This window comes from Mytilus galloprovincialis, chromosome 6 (genome assembly GCF_965363235.1).
Source record: "Mytilus galloprovincialis chromosome 6, xbMytGall1.hap1.1, whole genome shotgun sequence".
Lineage (NCBI taxonomy): Eukaryota > Metazoa > Mollusca > Bivalvia > Mytilida > Mytilidae > Mytilus > Mytilus galloprovincialis.
Window position 1 is genome coordinate 82,200,857 of NC_134843.1, and position 12,465 is coordinate 82,213,321.

At 32.3% G+C, this 12,465-nt stretch overlaps 1 protein-coding gene across 5 annotated transcripts in view; it reads left to right on the plus strand.

Moving 5' to 3' along the window:
- Nucleotides 1-12,046, plus strand: part of LOC143080505 (uncharacterized) — a 71,869-nt gene extending 59,823 nt beyond the window's left edge. For all 5 annotated transcript variants that reach the window (XM_076256367.1, XM_076256372.1, XM_076256369.1 and 2 more), the window contains 3 exons: nt 8,160-8,465; nt 10,470-10,598; nt 11,256-12,046. In XM_076256367.1, the coding sequence (XP_076112482.1) occupies nt 8,160-8,465; nt 10,470-10,598; nt 11,256-11,353 (533 nt within the window). In that variant the 3' untranslated portion in view covers nt 11,354-12,046. The remainder of the gene's footprint in view (nt 1-8,159; nt 8,466-10,469; nt 10,599-11,255) is intronic.
- Nucleotides 12,047-12,465: the final 419 nt, after the last annotated feature.

Here is a 12,465-nt window from a genome sequence, read left to right on the forward strand (position 1 = left end):
GAAAACTATACTTTATTCACAAATGTACAGTAATTGCATGAATTTAAACAAAGTCGGATATAAACAGGAGTCAGAAAACTTTCTTAACTGAAGTTCAAAAATAAAGTAATTTCAAATGTAAAAATGAAAATGAAGTGTTCCCAGAGTTAGTCTTTTAAGTAAAATAAAGTAAATTTGCTTCACGTTGTGTTATAAAGTAGTAAAATTGCACCAATCAAAGAGCTGAAAGCTCTAAAGAAAAATGACGCCACTGTCTCTAATATTAGGATAGTTTTTATGCAAGTCTTGATTTTCACATACCGTAATTAGTTTAACAATGCAACATGTCTCGTAAGCATATAATTGATATTCGTATATGTGTGTGTGTGTGAAGTGAAGTGAAGGTGACAACTGGCTGTTTTTTAAGACAAATGAATAGGTCAAGACTACCTGAAATAAATACCGTAGAAAGGCTTGTATATTTCTCACTGGTACATAGTCTGAATCAGGGTCCGTTCGCGCCCACTCATGTTCGCCCCTTTCACTTTCACACCCTACATGTTCGCACCCAATCTTAATTGGTTTTGTGTTTAATAACTCTGTAAGCAAGTGTTTTCTTATAAGTATAATTGTTGTCATTGTCTCAAAATAAAGTGAGACAGCATTTTTTTTTGTGTTGAATAAATCTTAATCATGTTTTAGATAGCGTATTGTTAAAAATTATAATAATCCTTTCTAAATAAAGTGGTATTTTGTCAACGTTTTATTTTGTGTTGAATAACTCTTAATCATGTTTTGGTTAATGTATTGCTATAACTTTGTTTCATTGACTTCTTTCAAAATGAAGTGAGATTCTGACTATGTTTTTTTCTGTGTTGAATAGATTTTATCATGTTTTGGTTATAATAGTGGATTGCTATATTTTGGTTCCTATATTTTATTGTTTCTTTGTTTCAGATCAAAGGGACCAAGCTGTTAAAAACAATTATCTTTTGTGTTTTTCCTTTAAAATCTTCAATGTTTTACTCATACCAAGCTATAAATACATTTAGGAGATAACTGTATTGTATTTTAAGGCAATATAGGAAAGGTGTACTGACATAAGAAGTCTCTAAACACATTAACTCCAAATGGAGCTTTCGTTAGTAGAAGCCATATTAACTATGTGTATCAGTGAAAGAAATGTGAAAGCATAAAAATATAGTATATATACCAATACACATAATTAACAGCGCCTGGTGATGTTTCATAGCCTGACCGGTTTCGGTCCAAAAAGGACCTTCATCAGAGGCAGAAGGCAGAATGGTGGATTAATGTTTGCACCCTATTTATATAGATATGGAAACCGGCGGTTGAGTTAACCGCCTGTTGAGATTCAACCGCCGGTTGAGATTTAACCGGCGGTTGAGATTCAACCAGCGGTTGAGTTAACCGGCGGTTGAGATTTAACCGGCGGTTCAGAGTTAACGGGCGGATCAAAGTTATCCAGTGGATAAATATGTATCTGGTATATGTCTAAACAGGTTAAATTATCCTTTCAGTGAAAAATCCTCGTGGGGTTTCCATGGTTACAGTTATCTATATTTAGCTAATGTACACGTTACAGTAAACGTTTTGACATGTTACGGTAAACATTTATTTTGAAATTATACGGTAATGTGACCTAATGATATAACCATACTTGGGCTTTAGCATTGGGTAAAGGGTGTTTTAATAATTTAAGAAGTACATGGTAATCATTTAGTCTTGATCTTTGGCTTGTGATACACCTAAATATCAAGTCTTTGAATAGTATTTCATGGTAGTTATGTGATCTTGATATTTGGCTTATGATACACCTAAATAGCAAGTCTTGAAATTGTATTTCCTAGTAGTCATGCAGTCTTAATCTCAGGCTTATGATACACCTGAATATCAAGTCTTGAAATAGTATTTCATGGTTGTCATGCAGTCTTGATCTTTGGCTTATGATACACCTAAATATCAAGTCTAATAATAGTATTTCATGGTAGTCATGCAGTCTTGACGATTTAGCTTGTGATACACCAAAACATCAAGTCAAAACTATTACCCCCCCCCCCTAATACCAAACAAAATTTGGTTTGAGGGGGGGTTTAGAATGCTTCATTTAAGCCTTTAGTACTCCTTTTAAGATCAAAGGTCGACGAATATTAATCCTCAGTGTTAAAAAGTTTTCAACACCTTAAGTTTGTAATGTAGGTATTACATATATACATCAATGTCAGGTAATCGCTAGGCTTACGCTTAGAGATCCTATGTCAGTGAAAAATCAATAGCCAATATAGGAAAGGTGTACTGACATAAGAAGTCTCTAAACACATTAACTCCAAATGGAGCTTTCGTTAGTAGAAGCCATATTAACTATGTGTATCAGTGAGAGAAATGTGAAAGCATAAAAATATAGTATATATACCAATACACATAATTAACAGCGCCTGGTGATGTTTCATAGCCTGACCGGTTTCGGTCCAAAAAGGACCTTCATCAGAGGCAGAAGGCAGAATGGTGGATTAATGTTTGCACCCTATTTATATAGATATGGTAACCGGCGGTTAACTCGCGGTTGAGTTAACCGCCTGTTGAGATTCAACAACCCTAGCGATTACCTGACATTGATGTATATATGTAATACCTACATTACAAACTTAAGGTGTTGAAAACTTTTTAACACTGAGGATTAATATTCGTCGACCTTTGATCTTAAAAGGAGTACTAAAGGCTTAAATGAAGCATTCTAAACCCCCCCTCAAACCAAATTTTGTTTGGTATTAGGGGGGGGTAATAGTTTTGACTTGATGTTTTGGTGTATCACAAGCTAAATCGTCAAGACTGCATGACTACCATGAAATACTATTATTAGACTTGATATTTAGGTGTATCATAAGCCAAAGATCAAGACTGCATGACAACCATGAAATACTATTTCAAGACTTGATATTCAGGTGTATCATAAGCCTGAGATTAAGACTGCATGACTACTAGGAAGTACAATTTCAAGACTTGCTATTTAGGTGTATCATAAGCCAAATATCAAGATCACATAACTACCATGAAATACTATTCAAAGACTTGATATTTAGGTGTATCACAAGCCAAAGATCAAGACTAAATGATTACCATGTACTTCTTAAATTATTAAAACACCCTTTACCCAATGCTAAAGCCCAAGTATGGTTATATCATTAGGTCACATTACCGTATAATGTCAAAATAAATGTTTACCGTAACATGTCAAAACGTTTACTGTAACGTGTACATTAGCTAAATATAGATAACTGTAACCATGGAAACCCCACGAGGATTTTTCACTGAAAGGATAATTTAACCTGTTTAGACATCAACCAGATACATATTTATCCACTGGATAACTTTGATCCGCCGGTTAACTCTGAACCGCCGCTTAAATCTCAACCGCCGGTTAACTCAACCGCTGGTTACCATATCTATATAAATAGGGTGCAAACATTAATCCACCATTCTGCCTTCTGCCTCTGATGAAGGTCCTTTTTGGACCGAAACCGGTCAGGCTATGAAACATCACCAGGCGCTGTTAATTATGTGTATTGGTATATATACTATATTTTTATGCTTTCACATTTCTCCCACTGATACACATAGTTAATATGGCTTCTACTAACGAAAGCTCCATTTGGAGTTAATGTGTTTAGAGACTTCTTATGTCAGTACACGTTAAAACATGCATTTAAAATCTGTCATATGCCGTCTGCGCTTGCGCGTACGTCCCATAGCATCAATTGTCAATTGATGCCATGTAAGAAAGTGACGTTATCCAATGAAAATGAACGTTACAAAAGTTGTTTCATTAGAATCAGTATTTACACCAAAGCAATTTAAAACAACAATCATGATTTTCCAATTATTTAACTTGAATTTGAATTAAAATTGGGCGCGAATGAGTAGAGTGCAAACGGACCTTGGGTGCGAACGTGTAGGGTGCGAAAGTGTATTGGGCGCGAACAGACCTGATACCACATAGTCTGAACCCCCTTCTCCCACAAAATATTAAGTAAATAATCTTTTTGTTACTGTTATCAAAGGTCTAATAAAACTCAGGTAATTTCAAACATTTGTCAAAGAATTCTAGTCAAACCGGCACCTTGTTAAATTGGCACCTGGACAAATCAGCACCTGGTTAAATCGACACCTGATATAGTCAATTCGTCACCCATGTTAAATATAAATTTTAACAGTATTTTAAGCAAAAAGAGTAAAAATAAGTAAGGGGTTGCCAGAATTTTTTTCAGTATTTAAGCAAAAAGAGTTAAATATTAACTTTCACATTTTTGGGTGTTCATGTACATTTTGTACATATTTATTTTTCTCAACTTAATGACTTTTTGGTGTATTTTTAATGATATATATATGAGTAGTCAAAATAATTATTACGTTTGGCAAGGCTTTTTATACGACCGCAAAATTTGAAAAATTTGTCGTCGTATATTGCTATCACGTTGGCGTCGTCGTCTGCGTTGTCGTCTGCGTCATCGTCCGAATACTTTTAGTTTTCGCACTCTAACTGTAGTAAAAGTGAATGGAAATCTATGAAATTTTAACACAAGGTTAATGACCACAAAAGGAAGGTTGGTATTGATTTTGGGAGTTTTGGTCCCAACATTTTAGGAATTAGGGGCCAAAAAGGGCCCAAATAAGCATTTTCTTGGTTTTCGCACTATAACTTTAGTTTAAGTTAATAGAAATCTATGAAATTTTGACACAAGGTTTATGACCACAAAAGAACGGTTGGGATTGATTTTGGGAGTTTTGGTTTCAACAGTTTAGGAATTAGGGGCCAAAAAAGGGCCCAAATAAGCATTATTCTTGGTTTTCGCGCAATAACTTTAGTTTAAGTAAATAGAAATCAATGAAATTTAAACACAATGTTAATGACTACAAAAGGAAGGTTGGTATTGATTTTGGGAGTTTAGGTCCCAACAGTTTAGGAATTAGGGGCCAAAAAGGGACCCAAATAAGCATTTTTCTTGGTTTTCGCACCATAACGTTAGTATAAGTAAATAGAAATCTATGAAATTTAAACACAAGGTTTATGACCATAAAAGGAAGGTTGGTATTGATTTTGGGAGTTTTGGTCCCAACAGAATAAGGGGCCCAAAGGGTCCAAAATTAAACTTTGTTTGATTTCATCAAAATTGAATAATTGGGGTTCTTTGATATGCCGAATCTAACTGTTATGACTGTGTATGTAGATTCTTATCTTTTGGTCCCCTTTTCAAATTGGTCTACATTAAGGTCCAAAGGGTCCAAAATTAAACTTAGTTTGATTTTGACAAAAAATGAATCAGTTAGGTTCTTTGATATGCTGAATCTAAAAATGTACTTAGATTCTTGATTATTGGCCCAGTTTTGAAGTTGGTCCAAATCGGGGTCCAAAATTAAACTTTGTTTGATTTCATCAAAAATTGAATAAATGGGGTTCTTTGATATACCAAATCTAACTGTGTATGTAGATTCTTCATTTTTGGTCCTGTTTTCAAATTGGTCTACACTAAAGTCCAAAGGGTCCAAAATTAAACTTAGTCTGATTTTAACAAAAATTGAAATCTTGGGGTTCTTTGATATGCTGAATCCAAAAATGTACTTAGATTTTTGATTATGGGCCCAGTTTTCAAGTTGGTCCAAATCAGGATCTAAAATTATTATATTAAGTATTGTGCAATAGCAAGTCTTTTCAATTGCACAGTATTGCGCAATGGCAAGAAATATCTAATTGCACAATATTGTGAAATAGCCAATTTTTTTTAATTAGAGTTATCTTTCTTTGTCCAGAATAGTAAGCAAGAAATATCTAATTGCAAAATATTGTGCAATAGCAAGATTTTTTTTTATTTGGAGTTATCTTTCTTTGTCCAGAATCAACTTAAATCTTTGTTATATACAATATACAATGTATATTCACTTTTTACTACCAACTGATAAATTAAAATAATCTTTACCATTCAGTAATAACAAGCAGTTTTTTTACATCTTAATATTTTATGATGTATTTAAATGAGTAGTTATTGTTGCAAACTCCATTAGAAATTTTAATTGAGATTAGTTTTGGAATAAGGGAAAGGGGGATGTGATTAAAAAAATTGGGTTCAATTTTTCTCATTTGAAATTTCATAAATAAAAAAGAAAATTTTTTCAAACATTTTTTTGAGAGGATTAATATTCAACAGCATAGTGAATTGCTCTAAGAGAAAACAAAAATTTTAAGTTCATTAGAACACATTCATTCTGTGTCAGAAACCTATGCTGTGTCAACTATTTAATCACAATCCAAATTTAGCGCTGAATCCAGCTTGAATGTTGTGTCCATACTTGCCCCAACCCTTCAGGGTTCAACCTCTGCGGTCGTATAAAGCTACGCCCTGCGGAGCATCTGGTTTAATTTTATTCTGGGACACCTTTCTATGACCGCAAGGCTATGTTAATTTTTTTCTGGGACGCCTTCCTACGAAGAAAAAAAATAAAATAGCCTTGCCAGACGTCATAATTATTTGGACTAATACATGAGATATTGGATATTTTTATGCATTATTTAAACCAGTTGAGCATTTTACAGGATTGTTTGTTTAATGCTTTTTAACATTTTAAACTTTACTGAAAAAAAACACCTTAAATTTGCTTATTATTTGGTATGAAAGTTTGATTTATTGAAAGGGACTCATAGTTTTCCATTTTATTTTAATAATTGTCTAATTGTTAAAACAACAGCTTGGGTAAGGGCTTCTTTGTTTACCTTTATCATGTTTATACACAAAAACATAATTTCACTTTGGTTTCGTTGTTTACCTAAATACACAACTACATATTCACTATGTACTTGGTAACAGTTATTAATTAATTAATTGAATAGAAAATATTATAACAAATATTATTGGATGCCGAATTGACGTCAAATAGGGGCCGATTTGACTAGATGCCAATTTTACCAGGTGCCGACTTGACTTGTACGTTTCAATTCCTCTGCGATTGTTTGCGGTATTTTCTTGAGAAAAATCCATTTTCCATCATCAAAGAGAAGAAGAAACTGCTTGAAATGATTCTGGAACGCTTCATGATTGTTAAAATAAGTTAAATTCACTCAAAAAACAATTTTAAAACTTGCGATGTTTAAACAGGAAGTTTCAAAAGCACGTGTAAAAGAAGAAATTAACCGGTGAGAGTGGAAATCCGTACATAACAGATATCACTATAGTACAACTTTGAAAGCAAAACAGTTCCATCCTTTTGTAAAACAGTCTTTAATATACCTATCACATTAATGTTTGAAGGGTCTTAAGCTTATTCAAACCATAAAAGTCGGTATGAAACACCAAATCGGAATGAACAATAACCGATTACGTTTTGTAGTTTACAAATTCTAAACTGGTTCCCGTCGAACTACAACACTTTGTTCGAGTGTAGTGGAATACAAGCAGAAACCAGTTAGTTTGTAAACTGATTCCTGGCTGATTACTACACAATGACCTCTCAAGCATAATGATAACACAAGCAAATTCCAGTTTGTATAGAAAATAGTAAATACGAAACAAAGCGTGGTAGGCAGAGAAATGTAATGAAGTTCAGGTCGCCAGTAATGGAACAATGACGGCGTCATTTTCCAAAAAGGGGTGACTAACTCTGGCGAACTGCACCAAAAGTGGTGGCTAACTCTGAACTCGGGTGGGCTGATGAGTCCGGCGAGTATTTGGAGGCCTGTGCAAGGCTGACTCCGACTGAATATGAAATGATATCCTAAACTTGTCATTAATCAGGAGAACTTTAACATAAAAGGTACTGAAGAAAAGTTAAATAAATGAGTATTCTTAAAACATTATAAAAACATCAAAAGTTAAATACTAAAACAGTTAAATCAACATTCTTTACTTTTATCCTACTATATTTAAATCAAATTTAACTTAAAATAAACATTTAAATACTAAATAATTAATCTGTCCAAATTAAGGGGAATTAACCTAGGCACATCAAGGCACATCTATTACAAACAAATGATTTTTTGATTTTTGTCTGAAACATAATGAAAATAATCCATTGGGTTATTATTTTTATGGACTTTAATGTCATTACAGACTTGTGATATTTGATTCTCTGCTCATTAAGGGGCAAAAAGTGTATTTAAATTTCTTTTTCAGAACCTGTCTGTCCATACAATTTGTCTGTTGTTGATTCATTGGAAACAAATGTCACAGTCATGTGGTATTTTGGTTTAAGCAGAGGGCATCAACTGGTCACTTATTTACAATACAAAATGAACGAGTCATCTGAATGGTTGCTAGTAGCGAATATGTCAGAACAGTCCAACCAGAAAAACAAAAAAATCATCATTGCAGATTTGATAGCAGAGACGCTGTATAATCTTAGATTGTTTACAGTAGATATGGATTACAGCGGGTTTGTCTGTAAAAACCTTACTACAAGCACAAAGACTGTAAAACAAGGTAATTATTAATTTATTATGCTTATATTCACAGGATTCATGCTGAATGTATTGAGATTTGTGCAGATATCTTTTAAATGTCTTGTTATATTGTCTTATTACCATAGAATCATTGCACAACCTGCTTGCTGAAGTTGGCAGTATATATATATATATATATATATATATATATATATATATAGTGATAGGGAAGTTGTCCAGTCTATGTCCAGTAAGGCATTACATTGGCATGTTGTCTTAGTATTTTATCCACAACTTTTCTGGAACTATTTGAAGGTTTGGAATTGATTTTGGGGGTTATTGTCCCATCGGTTTAGGAATTAGGGGACCAAAGGGGCCCAAAACATACATTTATCTAGTTTCAGGACAATAAGTTGTGTTTAAGTATTTCAATTACTCTGAAATTGTACCACAATGTTCATACTATTAAGTAGAAGGTTGGGATTTATTTGAAGGGTTATGGGGCAAACAGTCTGGGAATTAAGGGCCAAAATTGGCCAAAAACAAGCATTTTTTAAGTTTCAGGACAATAACTTAAGTTTAACTGTATGGATCTCACTTACATTGTCCCACAAGGTTCCATATGAAAATTATGTTAAAGGAAGGTGATCATTGTCTTGAGATTTGTAGCTGTAAATTTATTTTTAGAAGTTACTGTTAATTAGGAATTTTGGATCTCAACTTCGTACTTTATTTGGGTTTTTTCTTAAAACTTTTTTGGATTCAAGCGTCACTGATGAGTCTTTTGTAGACGAAAAGTGGGTCTGGCGTATATATATAATTTCGTCCTGGTATCTATGATGAGTTTATTTAATATTAATTTCAACCATGACTGTAAGTTATTTTATATTTAAATACTTTATGGTGTATTTAAATGAGTAGTTATTGTTGCCAACTTAATTAGAAATTTGAATTGAGATTATTTTTGGAATAAGAGATGGGGGAGGTGAAAAAAATGGGGAGGGGTTGGGGGGATGGGGTAAAAAAAATTCTCATTTCAGATTTCAGAAATTAAAAAGAATTTTTCTTCAAATATTTTTTTGGGAGGGGATTTACATTCAACAGTACAGTGTGTTGCTCAAAAGCAAAAAAAGTTTAAGTTCATTAGACCACATTCATTCTGTGTCAGAAACCTTTGCTCTTTTGTCAACTATTTAATCACAATCCAAATTCAAAACTGTATCAAGCTTGAATGTTGTGTCCATACTTGCCCCAACTGTTCAGGGTTCGACCTCTGTGGTCGTATAAAGCTGTGCCCTGCAGAGCATCTGGTTTAGTAATAATATTTCAAATTTTAGAACTGATATAATAAGTGCCATCAGCCAAAATGTTAAGAAAATAGGAGAGGGTACAAAGAAATGATTTTACCAAAGATGTGTACATCCCATATCAGTTTTTTTCTTTTCAAAATTCTTAAAAATGTACTTTTTCGATCACTGATAACAAAGAAGTTGGTCAATTTGTCAAGAAAAACACAATATTTTATGAAACTTTTAATATTAACAACAGCATATAGTTTTTTATGGTCATATTTATTCAGATTGACCCACTTCATCTTTAGCAAAAGTATTAAAAAAAAAATTGGGAAATTGTAATCATTGTCATGATAATAACCAATAAATGGATAAGAATTAATAAAAAAAGAGAAATTCATATTGTCTGTAGCAAAAAAAAAAGTACACCATCATATGATTTTTTCTTTATCAATAACTTTCTTAAGGTCATATTGACCCAAAAATCAGGTTAAGAAAAAAATTTTAATTCTAGAATTTTGGCTCCTCAGAGATGTACATCCTTAAATAGGAAAAACATTTTGGATAAGTTTTTTAAGTGGTACATACAGAAATAATAATATCTTTACTATGTAATTCAAATCATATCTTAAAATCTGTTATGGTTTATATTTCATCTTATCAAATCTGAAATTTAGGTAAAACCAATGATTGGAGATTAAGACTGCTTTCTTTCTGTTACTTTATTTATAAGCTTTATTTTATATTTTCAGAGCCGCAATTGAAGAAGCCAGACAATAAACCAATGATGCAATCGATTTTGGAAGGAATTTGTGCATGTCTAAGTGTGGCAACTATTATTGGAGTACTGGTCTTGCTGATAAGACTTAGGAAACACCTCCGTAAGTTTAATCACCTAAAAAGAACATTCTTCTTATTCTTTATATTATAATTTGTCTTATACCAAGCAGAGTTTAATTTATAAGATCTTTGATTTCTTTGGAATATACATTGAATTAGATTAAGAGATGTGTTATAAACCCACCTCATCATGCTCTTGATAATTTATATTGATGAGGCATAATTGTATCTCCTCTTTGCTTATAAAATTTAGGTGAAAACTATTATTTTTAAAGAAAAGTTCTGATAACCTATAGCTATTTAAGCACAAGTATTAGAGTTATCATCAATCTCTCACAAAAGCTAGGGAGAAGTCAGCATTAGAATAAATACAATTAGTGAAATTGTATGTATACATCATAGCTATAAAGACAGGATCTACATGAAGTACAGTTTAAATTTATTTTTGATGTACATAGGAAATTTTGAAAAATGATTATCAATATTTCTGGTAATGAAATGCTTGTCACCAAGCTTAGTTGTCTAGGATTACTAGTTTTCCTGCATAAGATTGGGGCTTATCTCTGGACACTCAACTGTTTTCCACATATAAAAACTGGATGCCACAAGACAAACAATATTGCTGAAAGGTGCTCTTAGCACAAAATAATCAACAAATATAAAGGGGTTTGAAATAGACTTTATGTTATTATTTTCAGTGTACATTGTTAAAAAGAAGGCTGCATCAAATGGGCAAACCAATGGATTATTAGCCAAATATAAGACCAACGGAAAGAAAATGGTAGAAGTTGTATGATATTGATATAAAAGTTAGAAAAACAGGTTCTCAATTGAAAAATTTTATTCAGTATGCCATTAGGCCAGATTTTTTTATATGAAAGATTTGTGTCATATCATTTGTCAATAATATATTTTATAGAATTTCTGTGTACTTTATTCTTTATTGTCATTATTCCATAAATATTTTTTCACTGCTGTTTTAAATATACAGTTCATGTAATCTTCATTGTCATATTATTTTATAATTCAAAAAGGAAGGGGTGGGGGTGGTCTGGTGGTAGGCATATGTGCATTTGAAAATGAACATAATTCCAAGATGAAGGAGGAACACAATATGTAGTTTGGCTTTGATTTCTATTAATTTTTAAGAAACATCACAAACATTGATCTTCAAGAAGGAAAGCATGTGTAAAATATAATGCATGAACAGATTTTGTACAACCTATGAAACAAGAAAATTCACAATTAAGTGTGGTGTTTGTTTTAACTCCACTTCTTTCCAATTCATACTAAGGAGAAAGTACATCTTAGGAGTGGTTAAACATAAAGTCTTCAGGTGTTATGGTAAAAATCGAAAAACATACTAATTTCAAAGGGCTAATATGGTTTTCTTTCTGTTTAACATTGTGTATGCAATATTTTAAGATCTGATCAATTGTCTATTTACAGAAAGTTGTTTTTTAAACACTTTTGATTTTCAAGATATTTATCCAATATTATTTTGGTATAATATAAATAATTTGAGGTAAATTTCCTCATACAATTTTATCTATATTCAGGAATAATGAATTTGATAGAGTAAGTGGAAATAAAAGAAATGCATTTTTTTTTCTTTCTTGAAAGTCAGAAATATTGGGACATTTGCTAATCTAGTAACCAACATTTTTAAATTCATGGCTTTACAAAAAAAGGTAAAATTTTATATTGCATTATCAATTTTTATACGACCGCAAAAATTTGTTTGCGTCGTATAATGCTATGATGTCGTTATCGTCAGCATTGTCGTCTTCGTAGTCGTCTTCTGAAGACATATTTAGTTTCCGGACAATAACTTTAGTTTTAGTGAATGGATCTTTATAAATTTTTACCAGAAAGTTCAATACCACTAAAGGAAGGTTGGGATTGATT